The sequence below is a fragment of the Podarcis vaucheri genome (genome assembly GCF_965113315.1).
Source record: "Podarcis vaucheri genome assembly, chromosome: 6".
NCBI classification, from domain to species: Eukaryota; Metazoa; Chordata; class Lepidosauria; order Squamata; family Lacertidae; genus Podarcis; species Podarcis vaucheri.
Genome location: NC_138764.1, coordinates 62,338,524 through 62,364,179, shown reverse-complemented (window position 1 = coordinate 62,364,179; position 25,656 = coordinate 62,338,524). Strand labels below are relative to the sequence as shown.

Here is a 25,656-nt window from a genome sequence, read left to right as displayed (position 1 = left end):
GAGAGTTTTGCTCTTCATTTTGCCCCTTTAAAGAAAGCGAGTCTCGTCTACTCAGCAGAAGATCTTTCATGCCCACCCAACAAGATTACTGCGAAGGAGAGAGAAAGAAACGCTTTTTGTAAAGGGGGGCGCAGAACCCACATTCTGCACAACCTTTGCCCCATTTTAAAAGCAGCCAGCTATGAGATCGGTAGAGAGCGTGGGTAGGAACGCAGCATTTGCAACCAACTGCCTCGGAAAAGGGCAGAGGAAATTCAACAGGAAGAAGGCAAATGTCTATTTCTAACACGCACATGCTTACACACCCCAATGCAGAGAAAGGGGGAAGGCATATTTTAAAGACCAGAACATTTAAGTGCATAATGTTTATTCCTTCCCTTTATTTAAAAAAGAGAAGAACACAACTCCTTAGATATCCCCCGCCTTCACGAGCAATCCCACAACCCTAAGTCGCCACCACAGCTGTGAGGGGGGTTTCTTTTCTTTTCGCTCCCGAAGTTGCCCTCCGGCTCCCAAAGCGCCCGGCAGCCCTGCTGGGGGCAGGCGGAGTGCGCGCCCCAAGCCCGCCGCGGGCTCTGAGGGAGAAAGCAGCCGCCTCCGCCGCCTTTTCTCGCTCCCTCGCCCCGCTTCCACTTACTTTCAGCTGAGATTTGGACACTTTGCCGCTTTTCTCCGCGTCCAAGGCGGTGAAGGCGTACCAGATGGACTTCAGAAGCTCGGCTCGCAACTCCATGGCTCGAGCGCCCCGCGGACAGAGTCTGCTGGCTGGGCGAGGAGGATCCTCCCTCGGGCCGCTCAGGAAACGCGCCGCTTTTGCGCCGCGCGGCCGGCAGCGAGGGCGCCCGGGAGCCGCAGCGCCTCCTGTCGCCTCGACGCTCGGGGAGCTTGCGCGCCACCTTCTCGCTCTTTTTCCTTCCCCCTTTTCGTTGTTCAGTGAAATTGAGCAAAGAACAATGAATACAAATCTTTTTTTTTAAGACAGGAAGTTCGCCCGTCTTTAAACACTAGCGGGAGTCCAATTTGTATTCGAGTCCAACAACATTCAGATTTGGCATGTCGCCTGCCTGGTTACTCATTTCATGGGGCTACATAAATGTATTCTTTTCACGGTTAATGCCACCTGTTGGGGGGCCTCTTTCTACTTGGCAAAATTTTGTTGTAAAAAATTGTTTTAATCTTGCCTGCCCCTCAGCATACTCAAGGCAGTTTACAATATGCAGTATGAGGTCTCCAAGCAGAGGCCACCAGATAAGGATGCTCCAGCTCTTACCGTAATTTCCTGAAGGGAAAGTTAAACTCAGGCTATGTTACACACTATATGTACCCTTAAAGCACATTCAAAGCACTATTTCCCTCAAAGAGTTCACCCTTGAGGAATCACAATTCCCAGCAGCCTAACTTAAACTAGTGCCCAGAATTCTTTGAGGGAAATAATGTGCTTTCATGGTATATAGTATGTAGCTTAAGTGCCAACTCCTAGGGGCTGAGGTCCCTTCACACACACCACAATAAAATATTTGAGGGAGTTGGGGCCCCCAAAGTTGATGGGCTTACTAGTCTAAAAAGTTTTTTATCTAAAGGATGTGTCAGTATTGGAGTACAGAATATTGCTTGCTCTTTGGTCAACTTGTGTTCCAGGTTTATGAACCTGCTCTGAGTTTTAGTCTGAGAACTTAAATGCCAGAAGAACATACAAAGATAAAAAAAAGAGGCCTGAACACCTGGCAGTGCTCTAAGAACAAACAATTATGGTCTAGGGAGGTTTGGAAAGACAGCACTGCACATGCTGTAACTGCAACAGAACAGTGCAGTACTATTTGAGCTGGGTGTGTCTCTTATATTCATACCAACACAGCTTCGTAAAATGAGTAAAAGAATACAACTGCATGAGCTACATGCAAAATGAACATATAAAAAACAAAGAAGCACCATATTGCCCATTCAGAACAATGTTCACATGTCATGGCTAAGGCTGTTGTGATACAGATGACTTTCAACAGAACGCCAATTTAGAAGGGGAACTCAGTATCCCCTATACAACTACAGGCAGTTCAAACAACAGATCAGGCTCACAGAATGAAATGCTGTTTGACTTGTCACTCATTCAGGGGGACCTAACAGGATTAAAACCCTGTATGGTAACATCAGTAGGGATCTCTGTTGGCTGCTTAACTGGATCACACATTTCTACAGCTTATTGTAGTGAAGTATGACCAGGGAGGTAGGCACATTCTGCTTCACGTCTCAATTCCTTAATAAGGAAGTCCAGGCAACTGCTGAGAAAATCGAAAACATCAAGTCCAAAATTTTATTAAATACATATTTAGCGTCTTCTGTTATTTCAGAGAGTGAAAGAGGCAAAGAAAATGTAATACAAAGCTGTTTCTTCTCCTTGGCATGTCTGCTTCAGTCTATTCCACTTGCTGAGACTGGGAAGCAACCACAATAATTGGGGGGAAATGCATACAGCACAGCCATCACATTAATATTTGTCCTTTTCCGGTACTGTGCATTTCAGTTCTGCTCAGAGAGTGTGTGACCGCTCCTGTGCCAACACTTTCTGCTCCCATGTATCTGAGGTAAGGAAAAGTAGAGAGCACCCATCTACCCGTAATTCCTTTTCCTGAACTTTCTATGGCTAAAAACACATTTAATGCTAAAAACTTCAAAGAGATAAATCTCCCCAGTCATGCAAGTCCCATAATCTTATGAAGGCTGTTCTAGCCCTCCAAGTAATTAAATACAAGTGTTTCCTCCAATAACATTCAGCAGAAATTAGAAAGGTCCAGAATGATAGTGCGGATGTCACCTCAGAAAGTTAAGGGAAGGCTTTCTTAAAGAGGCCATAAAACGTGTTGTAGCACTTATAGGAGGAATATTTCTAAACCAAGTCTCATCCAATAGTTCATGTAACTTCACCATCTGTGCTTCTCAGTTATCAGGTCATTCATGCCGGACAGATGGCAGCAAATAGTAAGGGATCTCTTCAGGTCCAGAAGGATAAGCACCCATCACTTGGCTTTTGAGTTGGAGGTTCTGAAGACTCCAGTGGTCCACCCAGCTTCAGTTGCTCTAGCTCCATGGGAGGTCTCAGCACCCACTGTTTGATGTGGATACCTTAAGAGTTGCAGACTCCTGTTGAATTGCTGAGGTTGACACACTAATGGCATCATCGGAGCTCTGCTGCTCTTTTACCTGGAAAGAGAAAAAGACGGCATCACTCTCAAATTTGCTTGGCAGTTAAATAGAGTTGTGGTCCCATCTCCACCACCCACTGCTCCAAGTCATGGTGACTAATACCTAAAGTCAAATAATTTTGAGGCGTGAGGCAGAAAATCTCACAAGCACTTCTTTCCTTCCCTGGCAGTAAAAATATATAATAAAAAATCAGAATAATCAATAATTTGCTAACATTTCATGACACCCAAAATCAATTGCCTGAAGCTGCCTACTGGTGTTTCCAAGTGAAATAAAGGAACCCAAATGGCACAAAATTATGTATTTGGTTAGGAGACACACAAGTGATGGTCAGGTACATGGATGAAAAGTGATAATAGTAATATGAGATTAGCACTAAGGACGTATTCACAAACAGCCCTGCCTGCAGAATGAGCACTGGTTGGTTATGGTGCACCGGTGGAACAAGTTCACTGGATGCTGCCCCGTATTGTCACAGACATCATTAACTCCACTTTTGGACACCCTCTGTCTCTGGCAACTGAAGAGCCAAACAGAATTATCCAAGGAGATGGATTTGGTTATGGACTGTCCACTTGCTAATCTCTGGCCTACGAACTGGCTCCCAAGACAAAGCAAGCATCTAAGTGCAATTAGGCAGAGAGAAAGATAATATTAAAGACACGTAACTTTTCAAAGTAAACATTGGATGCAAAGTTAACCACTGCTAGCTTTCTTTCACACACAAATTATTTTAAGACACTATATACATACAGTGGTACCTCTAGTTAAGAACTTAATTCATTCCGGAAGTCTGTTCTTAACCTGAAACTGTTCTTAACTAGAGGCATGCTTTCGCTAATAGAGCCTCTTGCTGCTGCTGCGCTGCCAGCACACAATTTCCGTTCTTATCCTGGGGCAAAGTTCTCAACTCGAGGTAACTTCCAGGTTAGCGGAGTTTGTAACCTGAAGCGTTTGTAACCTGAGGCGTTTGTAACTTGAGGTACCACTGCACATTATTTGGAAGTAGATATGCAGAAGCAGAAGTAGCTCAACGGGGAAGTGAAGAAATAGCATAGGAAGTTATGTGGAAATGAAGTGATTGCATGGTGGGGAAAGAAAATAGGTAGCAATGTAAAAGGGGCACAAAAGGAAACCAGGCAGCTGTGAACATACAATATATTACTTTGGCTTCGTCTATCCCATACATCAGGGGTGAAGAACCTTTTTTGGCTCTGCAGGTCACAGCCTGATCAGGATCCACCTCATTGGCCAAATTTTACCCACTCGTCATTATGGCATCACTACTGGGATGTTGTGTACAAAATCCATTTTGTAACTTTGCAAGTCTCCCCATGCTCCCCCTTCAAACCCCTGATGCCCCTAGAGGCTCAAGCAAGACCACAAGGGGCTATCTTAAAGCCTTTGAAAAACCTGTATTCGAAGCAGCCTCACCCTTTTCTATTAAAAGTCATGTTTAAAATGTGGTTTTGGGGAGCTGCCTCAAATGGTACTTTGCAATTTTAAGACAGCCCTTGTGCACTGAGCCTCTTAAAAAGCTTTGTCAAAGTACTCTTTGAAGCAGCCTCCCTATGTTTTTTAAACTGTTTAATGGAAGTGGAGATGCTGCTTCAAAGAGCCCTTTTCAGCTTTAAGATGCCCCCTCCCCAGCTCACTTAAAGTAGAAGGCAAAGGACTTTAATGCCTTTCAAATGATAAGCAATCCCGCTGCACAATCCAGCCAGTGAAGAATTAAAGCCTGTCCTTCCATCCATCAGATGATGTTACCAACGGCATAAGCTGATAGGCATGATTGGGGGGAAATCACAGGCCAAATTGGACCCCCTGGTGGACCAAGCCTGGTGCAGGGCCAGAGGGTCCCTACCGCTGTTATACAGAGTTACCTGGGAGGAAACCCCATTTAACTCAATGGACTGACTTCTGCATCAGATTGTGCTATCAATGACACTACTCTTTATGTGCTTACAAGGGACAGCTACTTATGGTACTGGACTGAATATAACCTGAAAGAGATCACAGCCCTAAAATGAGATCTCTGAAGTCATAGGTTCCTTACATGTAAGAGTGTGATTATAGGCTGCACTCAGGTTTTATACAAGCCAGATTTTGGGGAAAGTGTAATCTATATTCAGACCAATACAGTAATATTGCTCTGTATGACAATTAATGTGTTCTTTTGTAAATCCTAAAATCACAAGATGAAAAGAATACAGTACTTTTTGTGGTCTTTAAAATCCCTAAACATTCTACAAAAAATTCACAACAAAGGCAATTTCTCCTTACTGTAATTGATGGGGAACAAAGAAGTCTGAAACCCAGAAGGAAGTTACAGTGGTGCCCCGCAAGACGAATGCCTCGCAATACAAAAAACTCGCTAGACGAAAGTTTTTTCCGTTCGCGATTTGCCTCGCAAGACGAATTTCCCCTATGGGCTTGCTTCGCAAGACGAAAACGTCTCGCGACTTTTTTTCTTTGACTAAAAACAAAGACATGTTTTGTTTATAAAGTTAATTTATTTTCCCTTAAATTTTTGAACTGCTCTTTACAGTATATGTGACTTTAAAGAGCAGTTAATAAACTGTTGTTGTACCAAATTTGGCTTTGTTTGGACTTTTTTTGACCATAGGAACGCATTAATTGAATTTCAATGCATTCCTATGGGATTTCGTGCTTCGCAAGACGAAAAATTCGCTAGACGACAAAAATTGCGGAACGAATTAATTTTGTCTTGCGGGGCACCACTGTACCAAGTTTTTTTTTAAAAAAAGGGTCTGCTCTCCCACTTCACTCCTCAAAGAACACAAGTACCTGGTTTCAAACTGAATTTTAATAGTTGCTCCTTCACCTGATGCTTCAGACTGGCTGTCCCGTTTGATTAGCTTTTCAAGAGCCTGCATTGTTCTCTGCTCAAATATTTGTTTGGTGCTCAGTTATTTTTACACTTAAAAACCTGCTTTGTGTGACTGAAACAAGGGCTGCCAAGAAGGAGTAGTTAGTTTCATGATTGGCTGGTCTCTGTGTCAATCAATGCCCTAAAAATGTGGCATCTGCTGCATAGTGGTAAGGCAGTATGAGGTCAGACTCATCATCTGTATGCGTCCTTGGGGAGGGGGACAAGAGGCTCTCTTCCAACATGACCAAAACACCTGTGCCTGCAAACTCTAAGCAAGATGTGTATATGAAATACCTGAACTGCAATATGAGTGTCCTTTGCTTTTGCTAGCACTGTCAGCTGCTGCTGGTGGATGGATGCTGTGGGCAAATCCTCGGATGCCTTTGTCCCAGAAGTGACTATTGTAACCTGAAAAGTATCACATCAGCACAACCATTACATATATATAAAAAAACACTTTCCCAGACTATGTCAAAGGTTTTAGAAGAAATGAGTACCGGATGTATTTCAGTCCCATCGGCGCCAATCATAGTCAGCACATTTGTACCACTTGCTGAAATATCTTCCTGGGGTACTGATACTGCTGTGCCATTCTGTGTTAGCATGGTGATATCACAGCCAAGTACTTGCAAGTCTTCAGGAGACAGACGGACCTGCAAAGAGCAGGTGAAAATGCAGTCAGGCCAAATTGCAGGCTACAGATTAAGAAGAAAAGTTTCAAGCCGATTCATGGGCTGGGAGCATGGGGAATAGAAGTAGTCAAGTGACAAAAAGCTCATTCACACAGGCATGTTCTTCACCTGAAATCATAACGTTCCTTGCATACGCAAATGGTGAAAAATTGGACTACATCACCACTAATAGGAAGATATAGTAATAGAGTAATAGAATTGTAGTGCTGAAAGGGACCATCTAGTTAACCCCTTGCAATGCAGGAATCTTTTGTCCAATGTAGGGCTATCCCTGGCTCTGTGATATTCACCATTTTGAGGGGCTTATTTTACAATCAAGTGTATGGTGTATGTATTTTATGAAACAAACAGATAAATAAAACCCTGCTCTGCAATGTTCATTCACCCAAACTGGTGTGATTAGAACCCTTGTCCAACTAAGTACCAAGGATGGGGCTAACATGATTTAAGTAGATGTTGCATGCAGATGTACTATAGCCAATGTTTAGGACTAGGGCATTTTCAGGGTAAAGATTATCTGATCTGACCTGTCCAAGGTAACAAAACCGGAAAGTTGTTACCTCTATGGATTTAGTTTCAAGTTCTGCAGACTCCATACCTGCTCTGCTCCATCCTGAGATACGAGAGTCACTGGCACAGCCCTGCAATCCTCCTGCTCCTCCTCGTGTTCCACCTTCACAGAAACAATACACTGGTGTTTCAGTGAAGGCATATCAAATGTGGCAACTGGGAGAACAAGGAAAGGAGATTCAGCAGAGTGCTCTACTTGAGCAGCAGAGTGCATTGAAATGGCCTTGAAATGTTCTCTGAAGGTAAGGTAGGAACAACAGAAGGGAGCATTTAAGGCAGGCTTCCTCAACCTCGGCCCTCCATGTTTTTGGCCTACAACTCCCATGATCCCTAGCTAGCAGGACCAGTGGTCAGGGATGATGGGAATTGTAGTCTCAAAACACGTGGAGGGCCAAGGTTGAAGAAGCCTGATTTAAGGACCAGGAAGCACAAGGAAGCATGGCAATGAGCCAGGAAACGACAAGAATATATAGACTCAAGATATGAAGCTTCCCACAAAACTCTAGTGCCTACTCACTTCTCATCTGCTGCTCATAGAGGGCCTGTTCACTCTCTTCTGTAGCTTCCAGCTCTCCATGCGCAGTGCGCTTGTGCATAGCCAACGTAGAGGTCTGGCGGTAAGTTTTGCTGCAGGTGTTGCAGGTGTATGGCTTGCAGTGTGTGTGAACCACATGGTGTTTGTAAAGGCTAGAATATTCAGTGAAGCGCTTCCCACAGCCTGGCACCAGGCATGCATATGGCTTCTCCCCTGGGAAATAAGAAGAAGGAAATATAAAGGAATGGGTATCTCTCACTTTGTGGCATAAAGCAAAGGCTGCAATCCCAAAACACACTTGCTAGGTAATAAGCCCCATTGAATATACAGTGGTACCTCAGGTTAAGTACTTAATTCGTTCCTGAGGTCTGTTCTTAACCTGAAACTGTTCTTAACCTGAAGCACCACTTTAGCTAATGGGGCCTCCTGCTGCCACCTCGCCGCCGGAGCATGATTTCTGTTCTTATCCTGAAGCAAAGTTCTTAACCTGAAGCACTATTTCTGGGTTAGCGGAGTCTGTAACCTGAAGCGTATGTAACCCGAGATACCACTGTAGTGGGGTTTACTTTCAAAAAGGTATAGGATTACACTGCAAGAGTACTTTTAAGCAATTGGGAAGGGAACTTCAAATCTCACTCTACTGGTTTTTAGTAGTTCAATACATATTTTCTTTTAACCGGCCTTCTTACAGATGACAACTGGTTCAAGCAAGCAAGCCTAGTATAGTTTCCATGTTGATCCCCCCAATGCAGTAATGTGTCACTGGGATGGTCTGTTACACATAATGAAGTTCAACCAAGTGACACCACCCCCACAGATTGTGAAAGTATACCATGCTGAGGATTGCCTGTATGGTGTTTCCCGTTAATGAAATATGAAAATTAAGATACATACACAAATATTACCTGTATGGATTCTCATGTGGTTTTTGAAGTTGGTGGCACTAGTGAACCCTCTCCCACAGTTGTGCTCTGGGCACATATATGGTCGCTCACCAGTGTGTGTCCGGATGTGGACCTTGCGTATATTTGAGGTGGTGAATGAGCGGCCACAGCCCTCAAAAGGGCACCTGAAAGGCCTCTCACCTTCAGGGGAAAAGAGAGAAGGCACCCTTAGCAAGCCTGTGATAGTACTGACATTTTAAGACACTCTTGCCTTTAAGTCCACAATATATCTACACTGTAATTGTGAGAATGCTACCTTGCCAGGCTGGGCAAAGGTCTTCCATCTTCATTTTGGTGTCAAAGAGCCAACTGCCGTATGTGAAGCTAGTATGAGCATGACAGCTTGAAAGGCCCTCCATCATTTTTCCTTAGGCAGCTACAACCTGAACAGTGCCTCATTCTAGATCGGGGGTGGGGAGCTGGATCCACACACACCTGAGGGACAGGTTTGGCTGGTGGGTATCAGTCACTTCACGTCACATGACATTCGGTGACCTATTTTCGCCCACACAGTTTGAAATCAAAACATGTGGGCCAAAAAAAAAAAGGGGGGGGCATGCCAATCAGCTAACTGTTATACTTGTAAAGTGCTGAGCATGGGAAATGAGCTGATAAATGGTGCCTGCAAATCCCATACTAAAAATTATACATAGAAATACACTTATATAAATCTGCACAATTTATTCTAGATTAAAATTATGGAATTATTTGGTACAGAATCTGGACAAAAAAAATATTAGTAGCCCTTTTGCCTCTTTCTAGAGTATTTGGGTTTGTCTCACCTCCCTCCCCCGGTTTAGATTTCTGCTCTGGGATAGCCCCCAAATAAAATAATAAACACTTTGGGACATACCGGTATGCGTCCGGATATGTTTTTGTAGGTCTCCAGAAGTCTTGAAAGCTTTGGTGCATAAATCTTCTGGACACTTGTATGGCTTCTCACCCGTGTGGGTTCTCACATGACTCTTCAGGCTATAACCTGCAAGGGAAAAGGTTATGCAAGGTTAGCAGCGTGGCAAGATGGCGCAAGCAGCACAGCAACTCCAAGAGACTACCCAAAATGCAGCACACTGATTTTAGAAGTTTCGGGTAAGCTTAGTAGCTTGAGTCACCAGGAACTATACCTTGTACTTAGTTCAATTTCGTTATCCATTTAGGCTCAATAGTCCTCAGCTTGCTACATTTGGATCTTCATTCTCAGACCTGCATAACTCCACTTGAACAAGATCATCTTTTGTTCTTGACACACATTACCTGTAGTAAAGGTTTTCCCACAGCTTGAGAAGTCACATCTGTATGGACGATCACCTGTATGAACCCGCTCATGCACCTGTGAAGACAGTGAAGGCTCAGGCAAACTGAATGGGACGATTCCAATTTGGAACATTTATCTTTAATTATTTCATAAAATGTATACACCACTTGACTGAAAAAGCTAAGTTGTTTACAAAAAGGTGAAACAAGAAAAACAGGAAAAAAATACAGCATTACCTTAAAACGTACAAAAAGTGAAAATACTAAAACAGATTTAAATTTAAAATATAGAGGCTGAGAAGAGGATTGTACCCAGGCTCCCTCTGACATCACTGCAGCAGATCCAGCCTCTTAAAATCTATTCCAAAAGAATTTTTTTTAAAGCTTGCACTGGTGAATTACTGTCTCTTCCACAGCATCAATGGTTTCCCATTGTAGGTACAGAAGAGCTTTTAAAAGGCAACATTGTGAGCTTACAACAATGACTTACCTTCAAATGATGAGATGTGGTAAAGAGGCGGCTACAACCACTGTAACCACAGCGGTAAACTCTATCAGGAACCTTTGGTTCCTTCCCATTGCTCTCCACTTCCTCCTCGTGGAAGCCCTGCCAAACAACATAAAGAAGAAGTTAAGCTTAAACGAGTCCTGCAAGTCACCATTCCATCTGCTACGAACACACATACTCTAAAAGTGGAGTCATGTCACCAGACAAGGAGAATTGATGCCACGAGTGCCAGATATTGGGAGCTAATACTGATGGAGGGCAAAATATAAATGCTTCAAATAAATACATTTAATACTTTTATATCATTCTAGAAATTTGGTATTTCATTCTGTTTGCAGAATCACAAAGCAGGATGATTTGAACCTTCCACAGAAGCAGAATAATATCCTCACCTTACTAGCATAGTCCTTGAGGGCAGTAATGGAATCAAGTTCAAAGGAATCATCTTTCTCTCCTACAGCCAATTCCTCCAGGCCCACATCTGCTTGCACTGTCAGTGTGGTGCTACCCACTGACAGGGAGACAGGACGATGAATGAAAGCTGTGGATCCATCTTCCAGCTGGATTGCTTCTAAGGTGTTGGGGTCATAACCCTCTGGAGGGGACCACAAACACTGTAGTAGCACATGTCAGCTCTAATTGCTACTTATCTACCTCTTGATCATTTAGAGCTGGCAAAAAGATGAAGAGTTAAAAGCATCAATGGCAAAATCTTCACGGCAGTTCAAAATTCAATCATTGCAAACACCAATAGAATCCAACTCTATTTATGGCTGAAAATTGCAACATGAAACACATTCCACAATCAAAAGCTGTGTGGAACAATCACCACAGAATGATTTCCACACATCCTTGAATTGTTTGCAGAGCAATAAGGAACAATCTACTTGCTTGGTAGCTATTTGTCAATCTGGATAGGATGATTTTGTATGGCTACAGGGAAAGGATTTGATAAGATACTGAAACAGAACACATTCCCTGTTACCAAACCATACTGTGAAGCATCAAGAGTGAGTGATATGCTCAAGCACTTGCCCTTCCAACTCTTAACAGAAAGTTACCTAGTTTCCTTAAACCACCATTTACCATGATATCCAAACCAGTCAAGGGTAGTCTTCAATTATCTCTCCAAATCAGGATTGATCCTGAGAGAGGGGAGAAGAGAGCTCTTAAGCTGACTCTTTCTGTTCTCCAACTCAAGGTTTGGCAGTGATGCAAAGAGCCACACCATCTCTCTGCACATCTGATCCCCCCCCCCCGAGAGTTTACTTCAGAGCTCTCTCTCTTCATCACTAACCTGAATTGTTTTATGACTTGACTCAGGGTGAGGTAACAATAAATATTCTAAGTCACAGAGGTGTAAGTTTAAAAAGACTATGGGAGGAATTCAGTGTCACAGTATTATGATTGTTCTGTCAGCACAAGCATTTCTGCTTCCCAGACAGCATGAGCTCCCATCTTCTCCCCCCATGCACTGTTCTGAAGTTTTCCCCAACCCTCAGAGCCAACTGGGAGGCATATGGGGAGGATGAAGCCCCATGGTGCTAGTGGGACTTGTTTCACTGGCTCCTGCTAGTGCAACAATTTAGTTGAGTCCAGCCCAATAGCTACACACACAGCTGTGATCACATTTATTAGAGTACTGGATTGCATTCAACTAAGTTATACTCAGAGTTGATGCACTGAAATGAATTAACTGAAGTTAGTAATATTTATTAACTTTAATCAAGCGACTCGTTATCATTGAATACTACCCACTGTGTATGAATGATTTTACCTAGTATATGGAAAGGAAGGTTCAAAGACTGATCGTTACCTTGGGGAGCATGATGTATAAAAGCCATAGTGCCGTCTTCCAACGCTACTGGCTGACCATCTTCAAATGTGATGGACTCTACAGAACAAATGAGAACATACACAAAAATAAACCTCATGCATCGTAAGGTTGTTATGCAACACAAAGTAAACAAAGCTGACTTTACAAGAACTCAAGAATTCTAGCCATGGTTTGCTCAAAGGCCTACAGGGCCCTTGCTCTATAATCCTTGAAGAGAAGCCAGTCCATGTCAGTTCAATGAATCGAGTGGGGGGGAAATTCTAATTGCATAAAAAGGCAGTAATGCAGCCTATTATCACAGCTAGTATTCAGTGCTCCTCCCACTGCAAAGCTTCTTCCATGTGATGAATGATGACACCAGGGAGAGGAACCTTTCTCCCTTCTTTACAACATGACTACATGCAAGGTATCTGTTTTTACATGGAGGTGTAAGAATATATTGTCGGATCAGGTCAATGGCTCATCTAATCCAGCATTATGTTATCACAGTGGCCAACCAGGTGTCTATGGGAAGCCTACAAGCAGGATGTGAGGACAAGACCACTCACTCCTTCAATTTCCAGCAACTGGCATTCAGAAGCCTCCTGCCTTCTGGGCATTAAAGGAAAACAACACACAGCTTCCAACCAGAATTAGTACAGTCCAGATTCCTACAAGCTGAAATCAACAACCTGTCTACCTCATGATGTGTAACATGGGTCTCAGATAAGAAATTAGGAGTATTTAGGTTGTGATGTATATTTGATCAAACTAACAGCTCAATTCTATGCATGTTTTCTCATGGAAACAATGGTATGTACCCCCATGACAGTATGAATAGGATTGCAACTCTAGGCACACAAAAATGGGAGTTAGCCCACTGAACTCAATGAATCTCAGTTCTAAGTAACCATGAACAGGATTGAACTGCAATGCTACAGCAGCTTACACACAAAATATTATTCTTGTGGAAGATTAGTATCAAGCAGGTCCAAAACAGATGCCCTTAGGCAAATTTACTCATTAGCAGCACTGTTGAAATCCAGCACATTTTATCTGCTCTACATGAGAGTGTGCCTCCTGCTGATTTACAGTTTCTACCTGAAATACACATATCTAACTGTGAGAAGTGCACTACTGCTTGGTGCAAATTTCACTAGAGGTTCACTCACAGAGAAAATTGCAAACAGAAAAAAGCAGTGAAAGCTCCACAAATTTCTGAAATAGGTATACATCTATTACTCCTAACCTTCCTGCAATGTTACTTGTTGGACAAAAGCTGTGGATCCATCTTCAAGTTCAATCACTTGCCCTTCAATTAACTTCTCTCCTGAAACAGATGACAAGAGAATTTGTTACAGCATTGAAAAAGCCCTCCAGGTTAACAAGATTCAACATGTTCACCCAGGCTCACTTGACAATCTCTTATCAAGGAAAATAATTACAAAGCAAAGTGCTTTTCGGAAGCTCAGCCTTTGCATGTTTATTCAGAAGCAAGGTAATTTCAAAAGCAACATGAATTGAACTGCAGCCTCACAGTGCAATCTAAGTATATTGTCTCAGAAATAAGTCTTAATGAGCTATATGATTTTTATGCTCAGGTATGCATATATAAAACTGCAACCATGACCAATATCTACCTACATTATAAGATATTTGGGTACAAGAATTGTCAGTAAATATAGAAAAACCCAAACATTACTTTTAAAAAATAAAAATAAAAATCAGAACACTTCTGCCAATAGCCTTTTGCAATCAATTATGTACATCATTTTAAAAAGATATTGTAATGGTTTTAAACAAGGAAATGAGAGTTCTCCTTTCCCTCATTTGGTTAAATAGAGATTCCTTGGGAAACACTTTATAATCACTGAGTCAGAAACCACATTCCAATGGAAGAATCCTTAAAATTGAACATTTTTACTCTACTCTTGCTTCTGTAGCATATATCCATCCAATTCAATGCGGCAGTTAGATGTCAAATTGCTTTGTTTGTTGCATCTGTATCATATTGGTCATTCAAACACATACTGTGGTCAATCAGGACTCACAGATCACATTCTTCTTTCTAAAAGCTCACCATTAAAACCACATTAAACTCTACTGTGTTTTTATCTTTATTTAAATTGAAAAACATGAACAATTTGTCCACTATAATTTTGTCCAACAAAATATTTTAACCTAGTGTATATGCCCAAGATCTTCCTGCATGTGTAGTGCTTTGAACATTAATCATATGGTTGGATCAGTCCCAATCTCACCAGCCACAAGAAGGCAGCCACTACAGCACCAAAGTTACTCACCATTAGCATCTTGCTGAACATAGGCTGTTGTTCCATCAGAAAGGGCCGTTGCCTGTAAGCCAAAGCTCTCCATTGCGCTCTGGTGGTGGCTCCTTAGACATGTATTCCACATATAAGATGGTTCTCCATGTTAGAACTAAAACATAAACAGCAAGTTATATATAAACTTCTTCTTCACATTTATATAAAAAGTAATCCAAGTAGAATTCTTTGGACAGGATTAGAATGTAAGTCTACCAAAGGCTATTCGCCATGACAAATCTCCATGTTCGGAGACAGCCTACCTCTGATACAGGTCAAACAACAGGGGAGTACTGTTGGCTTCATGTCCTACTTGTGGTTTTTCCCAAAGATATCTGGCTGGCCAATGTTGTAAACATGAGACTGCAGCTTTACTGACTCGTCAAAATCTCTTGGTCCATAAACTGGCACAACTACACCCTCAGACCCATGAAAGACAATAGCTGCATAGCACCAACTTCAGTCTGGAGTGATGAACTGGCAGTTTGCAAACTGAATCTGGTCAATTAAGCCATTTCAACTACCCCCCCCCCACCTCCTGTGGTGAAACTTTAGTCATACAACTGGAAGAAACTCAGGCTAGCATTGCAAGTAGTCTCCTTTCTGTCACTCTTCCATAATTTGGGACACAAAAAGCTGCCTTATGGAGTCTTGACAATCTCGCTCTGGATTTTCTAAATTGACTGGCAGTGGCTCTCCATGGGTTTCAGGGGCTAAGGTCTTTCCCAGGCCTATATGGTGATGCCATATATTGATTGAACCTAGGACATTCTGCATGATCTGCCATGGAGCTACAGAAACTTTTTTTTTTTTTTTTTTTGCCCTTTTTATACATTTGTGTTCCTCTCCCCTTTCCTGTTGCCAGGAAAATAATTGGCATTTGCTAAGTAGCCTCCTGAAGGGCATCATTCCATATTCTTTGCTTAAACATACAATAAGATCAACAGAACTTGTAAGGAAGCTTTACTTTTTTGTGGAAAGCTTTAGGAAAGAGGGAAATGACAGAATTTATTTTGGTGAATTCTGTTGACCAATGTATTCCCTAAAATTTTACTAGCAGGGGTCTTGTGGTACAAATGGTATCGTACATTAACAGACCAAGGGTTATAGATGAGGGTTCAGCAACCAAACCTAAATCACGGATGAAGTGTTAGCATTTGGATTGAAGAGATATAACTGGGGCTCCACGTAGGTGAGGGATGCTGAACTGGGAGAGATTTTACCAATCGGGAAAGGAGCTGGGAGATATTCTACAGAAAACCATCTGTGGTCACTTTTTTATTTTCCTGGCCATACATTTTACCAGCACGCATCACGCTTGATGAGAAATGATCAGGTCGCTTCATCTCTGCTTGCACGCAAGAGCCCTCGCAGAAAAGGGAGCCAGCCACCTTTCCCCACGGAATGGTAGAGTTGGAAAGGGGTCCCCAACGTCATCTATAGTCCCCTCCATGGAGAAAGAGCTCCTCTGATTTAGGCAGGCAGAAACCCAACAGGTACAGCTTCCCCACACAGTCGGGGAGATCTCCACTCGAATTTCTGCCAGCCAAGCAGCTGTTGCAAGGCGCCCGGGAAGGAAAAAAAGAAAGCGGGGCTCCTACTTCTTGGGCAGGAATCTGAGGGGTAAGTCGTGCAAAACAGGAGGGCTCTGGGACGTAGGAGGGGGCAATGGGGGCTCTGCTGGTGGAGGGGACCCGGGGGCACCCCCTCTTTCTCTCCCAGGGTGCAGCGTCTCGGCGGAGGAGATGGAAATCTACCCCCCACAGGAGCATCTCCCCATCTCATCCCCGCCTCCCTGCCGGCACCGACCTGTGGAGGGCCGAGTCCGCCGCCTGACCGCCATGCACCAGGCCTCGCCCGCAGCCACCTGCCCTGCAACCTGTATGACGAAGCTTTACCCAGCTTCGCCAACCTGCTCGTCGTTTTTGTTATCCAGGTTCCGGGGCCCCGCCAAGGTCGCTTCCAAATCCCGGAAAAGGAAAGCAAAGCCCCACGGTGCTTGCTAGTGCGCATGCCCCGGATTCTTCGGCATGCGCAGATATCCCGGCGAAGCACCTGCCCTTCCTTCTATTTATATACCCACCTTTGCAGGTGCGACCAAAACAAAGTACTGTAGGCCTCGAAATGAAGCGATGTCATGGGTGAGCAGCTCCCTCTGCTGGCCACGTGGCGAAAACCACAGATCGAGTTCCTGTGTCTTGGTAGAACGCAAACGGCAAGAATCGCACAGCGGACATCACACCAGAAATTTTCTCTTGTAATTTTATTTTCAATTAGTTCACATCATATGGTGCAAAGTCGTATTAAAGGAGAAACTATTGAAGAGGTATTTGCCATTTCACATTTTAATGCCCATTCACCTGATTTGGTGAAGATGCCACTGGAGCAGCTCATAATTCCTTTCTTGTTTTTACCACCCTGAATTATTTGGTGCGGTCAGGAAGTTTGACCACCTCAGCGCTCAGCCCTGGGCTTAGTTTTAAGGTAGTGATTGTGTTGCAAAGAAATCCTCTTCAAGCCACAAATAATTTTTGTTGGAAAAATTAGATTTTCCTTCCCAAGTGACTTTTATTTTTTGAGAGAGCTGTATGGTGGACTATAAGCAGTCAAGCTTGAGTTGAGATTCCTGGATTGCAGGGGGTTGGACTAGATGACCCTTCAGAGTCCTTTCCAACTACAGTTCTAAGTGCCATGGGCACTCATGAGATAAGTGCCACTGGTGACAAGCATGTACTGTTTTGTGTACCTTTTAGGACTCATTTACTCTACTGAAACAAGCACTTTCCTCACTGTAAACCTCACTACAAACCACTTGTAGTGTCTTAACCAGGGGTCAGCAAACTTTTTCAGCTGGGGGCCGGTCCACTGTCCCTCAGACCTTGTGGGGAGCCGGACTAATTTTGAAGGAAAAAAATGAACGAATTCCTGTACCCCACAAATAACCCAGAGATGCGTTTAAAATAAAAGGACACATTCTGCTCATGTAAAAATGCTGATGCCAGGACTGTCCACGGGCCAGATTGAGAAGGTGATTGGGCCGCATCTGGCCCCTGGGCTTTAGTTTGCCTACCCATGGTCTTAACAGTGCTACCATTTCACTGTACACAGAATATTCAAAAAGATCAGGCACAGCTTAAAAGAATTCTCAGCATGTTCCACCTTTTCAAGTTAGGGAGTGCTCTGTTGAGGGTACCAGAACCAACAGCCCCTGCCCCCCAAATCCTGGAGACAGCTCTGATTAAAGTGGTGGAGCTCTTTTCCAGCCCTTTAAATGAATCCTGTGTCAAGCATTAGAAAAACCACCTTTCTCTTCCACACACAGCCCCATTGTTTCCCCAGACCTTTTATTTTATTTTTTTCTTGATGGCTACTAGTCCTGATGGCTATATGGTACATCCAGGATCACTGGTGGGATTCCTTTAAATGCCAGCTGCTGCGGAACATTGCGGGATAGGCTACGGCTCCCTTGACCTGCTTGTGCCAGTGCAAAGCACAGGTTGGAAAATGGGAGAAGAAATTAAGAAGATGGGCAAAAAATCTCTGGGAGGCACGTGGGGGTGGGAAGGGAAAAATACAAAAGAAAAAGGCTGCTTCTGCTAGAGCAGACTTCCTCAAACTCGGCCCTCCAGATGTTTTTGACCTACAACTCCCATGATCCCTATCTAAGCAGGACCAGTGGTCAGGGATGATGGGAATTGTAGTCTCAAAACATCTGGAGGGCTGAATTTGAGGAAGCCTGAGCAAGAGCCTCCTGAGGTCATCTTACCTATGCAATTCCTTTGACCTGACAAAGAAGAAAGAAAAAAGTGTTGTCTGCAATTTCCAGCTGACTTGCCAGACACTGCCTCCAATTTTTGACTGGCTCTGCCCCTACACCATTTTGTGGCAAGCGAGCCTCAGGAATTTTGTTGTCTCAGGTGAACATTGGGAATAGAAAGTTTAAGAACCCCTTCTCCATAACATCTAGTTTTACCCTGAAGGAGAGTTGTGAGAGGACTGCACAAGGGAAATAATTGCTGGTGGATTATGCTTCGCAGGAGTGAAAGTATTATTTTATTGATAGGGACCATTAGTTGTTAAAAATACTGGCAAATGTTTCATTTCTCCAAAGATTATAATAGTGCTTTTGTGGATGATTGGCGAGTATATATGCTGCCCATCAAAAAGCCAGACATCAGCTGAGTCTGTGGACTGCCTGCCACTAATCAAAATATACTAGCAGGATCAGCACTACATGCAAGGACAGCAACAATGATGTGCAAGCAACAGTAATTCTAAGAACCTATCCTAACAGGATCCATTCTGGGTATGGTCCTCTTTGCTATTAGCCCAAGTTTTAAAGCAAACTAAGGTTCCCTCGGCCAGTAAAGTGAGATGAGCTCCACAACCCCAGAGTCGTTCGCAATTGGACTCAACTGTCAAGGGTCCTTTGCCTTTTTAAGGTTGCAAAAATACCAATTAGGCTTTATTTTACTTCATCTGGCATAATTATGGGCCATACCAAAATACTTTTTTTTTTTTTTTGAGGTTTTGAAGCTCAAAGAACTCTTGGTATCTTAAAGCCTTATACAGTGGTACCTCGGGTTAAGTACCTAATTCGTTCTGGAGGTCTGTTCTTAACCTGAAACTGTTCTTAACCTGAAGCACCACTTTAGCTAATGGGGCCTCCTGCTGCCACTGTGCCGCCAGAGCACGATTTCTGTTCTCATCTTGAAGCAAAGTTCTTAACCCGAGGTACTATTTCTGGGTTAGCGGAGTCTGTAACCTGAAGCGTATGTAACTTGAAGCATATGTAACCTGAGGTACCACTGTAGTGCCAAAATCAGTCAGTTTCCAGAGGGAAATGAAAGAGAGAGAAAGGAACGGAACAAAACCCTAAGCAGTAGCAATGCTATGAATTTGGAATTTACAAATAAGAGCAGTGGAAAGCACTTCTGAAAGATCAACACAGCACCAAGAAATTCCATTTAATAATTAAAAAAAGACAATATGAAATGCAAACTTTTCTTTTTACAAGTTCAGATACAATTTCTTTTATCAAGTGCAAATAACTTTATGGACTACACCTTTTTCATCATTTAATCATTATAGGAGATACTGGACTGTGGATTACTGCACAATGCAATTATAAATATTTCAGCTTTGTTGTTTAAAATTGTTATATTTCCTATGTTGAGATGGAATTTTCAGCTTTTCAAACCTTTAGAATTTCTACATTTCATTAAGGATAGAATGGAAAGAAGGGCTCTAGCTAGAAGGAAAACAGGTAGAATTTCTAAGCCAAATTCAATACAAGTTTTTCCTTCAGAGCTGGCCTTGTACTTTTGCCTACAGTAAGCAATTGAACTTGAGCATCTCCCCCTCCCCTCCCCAGATAAACAAATGTTTATATGCCGTAAGAAATTGCTGAATATGATGACATCAGAGCCAGATATGAATTCTTAGGTGTTACTATGATGCCATATGTCCTGCTGAAGTACTGCAAAAATGTTCACATCAGAGGCAATTCAACTTCAATGCTGAGATGATTAGAGTAAATTTAATGGGGCAAATTCCGATTCTGGATCCAAAAGAGAAGAAAAGCAAACTATTAACACTCAGGCAGAAAAGCTTCAATACCACTACAGGAAACAGAGATGATCTGATCCAAGTGCAGCCTCGCAGCTTTTTAAGACACATTTCCAATTGTTAGTTTCAGGTCATGGCTCAGAGAAGGCAACAATTTCACCCATAGAAGTTGGGATTTCATCACTAGTATTTGCACTGGATTATGGATCAGTGACTGACAAGTGACCTTACATAGGGAAGAATTAAACTGACAATGGTATACTTCAGTTTTCAAGTTAGGATTCACAACAGCTCATCTCAAAACCTGAGTTCAGTGCTGAACTCAGGCTTTGAAAAAGGGAAGACTACAGTGCCTCTGAGCAGGGGCAGAGAGCATCCCCTTCTCACTGAGAATTCATGGCTACAGCTCTGAGTTTAGGGGAAAGAGCCTTCAGGTAGACGATGCAAATTTCCAGGAAACTTGAGCCCCAGCACCTCTTCTGAAACATTCAGAAAATGAACTATACCACCTCAATATCTAAATGGGGAATCTCCGGTTCAAATATATCAAAACCTCCCTGCCCGTGCAAAGCTAACTTGTCAGAAAGAGTGAAGGTTAGATGACACTTTGCAAATGCTAGAAGACTTTAACACTGGGATGCATTCCAGTATGTGATCCCTAATATGCATTATTGATATTGAATTGAATTTACTCTCAAGAGCTGCTTGTGTCCAAAAGGTAATTTCCAAGTCACTAGAAATATTCTGCTCAAGTCTTGTGTCCCTTTCATTGGTTACATGAAGGAGCTTGATCTTCAGGATTTACATTGGAATTTACTGTGGTGAGGAAAAACAAAAGATTCCAAGAGCTGAAAACTTACGTCACATTTAGTCACCATTTCCCCAAATCCTTGTCTGTATTCATTTCTGTTTCATTTTAACACATGCACGCACACGCACACAAACACACACACATTCTCTTTTCTCAGGCAGGTATAAATATTGTAGTTTCTAGGAGAAAAAAAAAACTTCCCTCTAAATAATATAAAGACAACTCAAAAATGATTGCACTTAATAATATGAAAAAGGTAGAAAGGAGAACGTCCTAGTGCACAAACATTCACTCACTCCTGCCCTTCACACTGCTTGCTTTTTTTTTTGTCATTGAGTTACTCTTTGGCAGAGCTTATAAGAAGTCTGATCTCTCAGCTCCAGTCTCCATGGGGGAGAAATCACATTGGAAAGTCTCACTTTTTACCATGTTTTCTTCCCCTTTTTCCAGACATCATTCCATGTGAGATTGTGGCTAGGCCAATGTTTTCTCTGAATGCAAAAAGTCAAGACTCTGTCACGAAACGATGCTCTTAAGTCACCAAACTTGCCATCACGAACATGGGCGATTTACTTTCACACTTCTGTGATACGTCTTTTTCTTTTACAGGATCTTCCTCCCCACACCTTACGCTTTATTTTGTCTGATCCTCTCTGCAAGACTGTGCTTGGTTTATTTTTCTCTTAAACAAAAACCCCCCAACAGTCTGATAAATAAGGCATAACCTTCCACATTCTGGGTGTCCTTTGCCCCCAATTCTTTACGAAAGAGTTCAGCTGGACCGGTTCCACTGCTTAGAAGCTGCTCAATGTCTCCCCGTTTCTTCTGTGTCCCAGGAGTGGAGCATGATATGGTAGCAGGGGTGTTTCTATCTAGAAGCAGACAGTCGTGTGCAGAGAGATGTACAAACAGCCTCTTTGGCAGCTGCCTTGCAGCAGAAGGGGCCGTACATAATTTGCATATATGGGAGAAGGCAGAAACTGCCCTGGAGTTACAGGTCCCAGTAGAGGCCACTTGTGAAGAGTGTATCACTTACTGGGATATGTGAACTCCATGGGCTGAGACTCCAGTATGGAAAGCTCAGGGGATGGTTGCCAGCTGCTTCTTCCAAGGGCAATGTCATCAGTGAATTTGGTTTGGAGAAAAGCCAAGGGAAGACCAATGGTTAGAGTCATCTGCATAGTGAGAAAATGGGGTTTGTATTCGTAGGAAAAAGTCATTGAAAAATAAGAATTAAGTGTAAGAAAAAGTTTTCTTGGCTGTTGAGGAGCCTGGAAGGCTGGTGAAAAGTGTCACAAGGCTATTTGTAAGGCCTGAGAAAGCTGGAAACTTTGGACCGGAGGAGTTTGATAAAGGATCGTGGGAGCATTTCCTTGTGTTTCTCTGTGTATTTGAAGTAATTCTGTGGGTGAGCCAGCACATCAAAGAAAGCTTTGATCAGCTTCTTGTCCTGCAGGGAAAACAAACAGAATGGACATGTTAACTATAGGAGCAAGGGTGTGTAGCACACACTGCAGAACTCCACAGGGGCTGCTACTGCTACTCAATCAGTGCTCTCCCACTATAGGGACTGGAATACAGTCGTACCTTGGAAGTCAAACAGAATCCGTTCCGGAAGTCCGTTCAACTTCCAAAATGTTTAGAAACCAAAGCGCGGCTTCTGATTGGCTGCAGGAAGCTTCTGAAGCCAATCAGAAGTCGTGAAAGTCCCGTTACATGTTCAGCTTCCAAAAATAGTTCGCAAACCAGAACAGTCACTTCTGGGTTTGCAGCATTTGGGAGCCAAAATGTTCGAGAACTAAGCTGTTCAAAAACCAAGGTATGAGTGTAGATGGCTTTTGAGGGACCTGTGACCTTTAAAGTGCACATGTAACATAATACGTATATAGTTTGCCCTTTATGTAATCAATTCAATGTTTCCCCACCCTCTGCAAGGAGCTCCCCAAGGACAAGTCACATAATAGTTCCTAGTCCTGCTGTCTGGGATCCTTTTTCAAGAGGAGATGCCTGGGCAGGAATCATATGCATGCTCTATTAGCACATGCTCTATTACCCCAATAACAAAAAAAAAAAAAAGGCAGCCTCACCTTCAGTATTTCCTGATGATTTTCAGAAGCATATAGCCTGCCATCCCGTACAATATCCTCCACGAGCTGTTCATAATCCTCTACATTGTTGAGAAAGGAAGTGGGAGGGATAAAGAAGAAAAAGCAAGGGATTAACACATCTACTAGTATTTAAAAGAAACACGTACCTACAAACAATGGTAAAAGGAATTTGATGCTGCACAAAGCTGCTTCAATGGTCTCTTTCTTTGGAGTAGCTCCTTTATTTCCCCCCAAATTCTGACCCAATTCCACATTCTAAAATGGCTCACTGGCTTGGGGTGTACAAAGGAGGGCAGCCAAACACTGGCTCTGAGTTTGCAAGTGACCACAGGTCAGGGAGACTGTTCAAGGGACTCACCTCATTCTTCCTTCCTTCAGACCTGCAATCCAGGTCAGAAAGAGAAAGAGATGAAGGGAGCAACATCATGGACTAAGATGGGAGAAAAGGCAACAGCCGAGGAGGAGGAGAGGCTGTGCCATCCAAACATATAGAGGTTTTGCATGCGAATCAGAATGCAGAAGGGGGGAGTAGCACCTCAGACCATGCCCCATTCTTAACCATTCACTGGCCTCAAAACGCTCATCCTATGCAGATGCTCATCCATATGTAGGGCAAGCACATGGAGGATGCAGAGGGGCTATGCCTCCTAGCACTGCCCCAGACATCATGCTAGCCTTGATTCCTAAAGCCCATGCATTGAGCACAGACACCTGCAGAAGCCTATGAACAAAGAGTTGTATGTGCCTTGCCTTCTCTTGGCAAGGAAGGCTTAGTGCATGGTCTCTGAGGAGTGGGGACAGTGTAGCATTAGAAGCAGGAGGTTACAGCCCCACTTCATCCTCTAGACATTTGCCCTTCATTCACCTGCAGTCCTTTCTTTCTCTTACCGTCATAGGTGACGTATGGTATCTGGAAGCCTCTGGCACTGTTGGCTTCACTAGTTTTAAAGTTGATCCACAGCTTCCGGGACCTTGCAGTGAAGGCGATGGGTCTCTCATAAGTCTGGCATGTCTCATAAGTGGTGATGGAGGAAGGAGATGCTGCAAGGCAGAACAGAACAGGACCATGTGTTGTGTGGAATCACCCAGATCTCACATCCCAAGATAAACTCCATTAAAAGATCTAGGAAGGCTGAGCAAAAAGGAAAACACGGCTGAAATCTAAGCAAAGCTCTTCCTGCTTCCTTTGCCTCACACCTTTGCTGAAGTCCTAACATCTGCGAGACAAAAATGAGTGTGTTTTCCTTTCCAAGGTTATAAACTTTGAGGATAGCTTAATGCCATTTGGCAGCTTCACTACTGAAGGCAACTTTCCTTTTTAGGGGTGGTGAGGCAGAAGTAAAGAAGTGCAGATTTATTTGCTTAGTGGTAAAGCAAGCAGAAGAGACATCTGGAAAGAGAGAGCTTGCGGAGCCAAATGTGGTGCACCATCTAGGGCAGGGGTGGAGAAACTCCTGGGTAGCGGACCAGATCCTGACCTACCCCCTGCCATCTACTCCACGGGCTACTTTGACAGGTGGGTGAGTCCACTCACCTGTCAGTCATCTGATTTCTGTATGCTGCCAGGTGACAAATTGAAAGTCAGGTGACTTGTGCTGGCAGCATGCCTTCAAACGGGTTCTCTACTTTGCCCCTTTGCTGGCAGGGTTTGGATTCAAAGTGGGAACTGCAGCAAGCCCCTTTGGAGGGGCACTTTAGGTGCCAATTAGCTGGCTGGTGCTGAAAGCATGTGTTCCAACAGGCTCCCTTTCAGCACTGATCAGTGCTGACAGCGAGTCCCCTTGGCTCCAGTATCAGGAACTTCCTAGCGCATTTGATCCGAGTGGGGTTCACTGTCAACACTGATCTATGCTGTCAGCTAGCCCCATTTGCAAAGGAACAATCAAGAGCACACTTTAAATTCATGACTGTTCCTTCACAGCCACATCCTTACCTGCCCCACATCTGATGTCAAGTGAGCATAGTTTGGAGGAAATGCCCTCACGGGCCAAATGTGGACCCCTGCTGGTTCTAATTCGGCTCAAAGACTGGAGGTTTCCCATGCCCAAGATGGGGAAACTGCTCCAGAGATCCCCACAAGAGCCATATTGATGGATGCAGGGAGGAAAATATACAATGGTCCCAAGTCCATCAGCATGGCTGACAGAGACAACGGAGCTGTAAGATCAGTGAGGGCTGTGCAGGCTGCACCCTTACTGTGATGTTAGTTCAGGGACTGCTCAAAGCATATATTGTACACCTGATTTTTAGAATCACTTTTTCTGCATTCTCAGTTCAAGGGTATAATCTGCTTCACTTAATCCAGGATATATCAGGCATTTGCAGCTGCCCCAATATCCTTTAGGTGTCAGCACTGTAAGCCACCAGAAGTCTCAAAGAGAGTCTCCAGCAGCAGAATGCAAGCACTTTGCACACTATGACACTTTGCTGGAAGA

General features: G+C 43.4%; 3 protein-coding genes across 9 annotated transcripts in view; all 3 read right to left on the bottom strand.

The window, feature by feature from the left end:
- Window positions 1-812, bottom strand: part of DEF6 (DEF6 guanine nucleotide exchange factor) — a 45,523-nt gene extending 44,711 nt beyond the window's left edge. Inside the window, exon 1 of the mRNA XM_082228602.1 lies at window positions 638-812. Within this exon, the coding sequence (XP_082084728.1) occupies window positions 638-733 (96 nt within the window). The 5' untranslated portion in view covers window positions 734-812. The remainder of the gene's footprint in view (window positions 1-637) is intronic.
- A 1,465-nt stretch (window positions 813-2,277) lies between these two features.
- ZNF76 (zinc finger protein 76) lies at window positions 2,278-16,690 on the bottom strand. 2 transcript variants are annotated; one of them, XM_082227514.1, is made up of 14 exons: window positions 16,544-16,690; window positions 14,714-14,849; window positions 13,660-13,740; window positions 12,411-12,488; window positions 10,987-11,189; window positions 10,577-10,693; window positions 10,087-10,162; window positions 9,686-9,811; window positions 8,794-8,973; window positions 7,871-8,101; window positions 7,382-7,509; window positions 6,589-6,744; window positions 6,386-6,499; window positions 2,278-3,195 (listed from the first exon to the last, which is right to left on the bottom strand). In XM_082227514.1, the coding sequence occupies exons 2-14, from the start codon at window positions 14,823-14,825 to the stop codon at window positions 3,091-3,093; spliced, it is 1,707 nt and encodes a 568-aa protein (XP_082083640.1). In that variant the 5' UTR covers window positions 14,826-14,849; window positions 16,544-16,690; the 3' UTR covers window positions 2,278-3,090. The 2 variants fall into 2 exon arrangements, with proteins under 2 accessions (XP_082083640.1, XP_082083641.1); XM_082227515.1 differs by lacking the exon at window positions 8,794-8,973.
- A 2,976-nt stretch (window positions 16,691-19,666) lies between these two features.
- SCUBE3 (signal peptide, CUB domain and EGF like domain containing 3) overlaps window positions 19,667-25,656 on the bottom strand; it is a 110,938-nt gene continuing 104,948 nt past the window's right edge. For all 6 annotated transcript variants that reach the window (XM_082226839.1, XM_082226835.1, XM_082226837.1 and 3 more), the window contains 3 exons: window positions 24,110-24,262; window positions 23,201-23,280; window positions 19,667-22,563 (listed from right to left, as the gene is read on the bottom strand). In XM_082226839.1, coding sequence (XP_082082965.1) covers window positions 22,414-22,563; window positions 23,201-23,280; window positions 24,110-24,262 — 383 coding nt within the window. In that variant the 3' untranslated portion in view covers window positions 19,667-22,413. The remainder of the gene's footprint in view (window positions 22,564-23,200; window positions 23,281-24,109; window positions 24,263-25,656) is intronic.

Excerpts from the sequence above, each read along its gene's own strand:
- ZNF76 (XM_082227514.1), bottom strand. The coding sequence starts at position 14,825 with ATGTGGAATACATGTCTAAGGAGCCACCACCAGAGCGCAATGGAGAGC. Across the intron at positions 11,190-12,410 it reads TATACATCATGCTCCCCAAG|AGGGTTATGACCCCAACACC; the intron begins GTAACGATCAGT and ends GGTCCCCTCCAG. Across the intron at positions 8,974-9,685 it reads ACATATCCGGACGCATACCG|GTGAGAGGCCTTTCAGGTGC; the intron begins GTATGTCCCAAA and ends TTTCCCCTGAAG.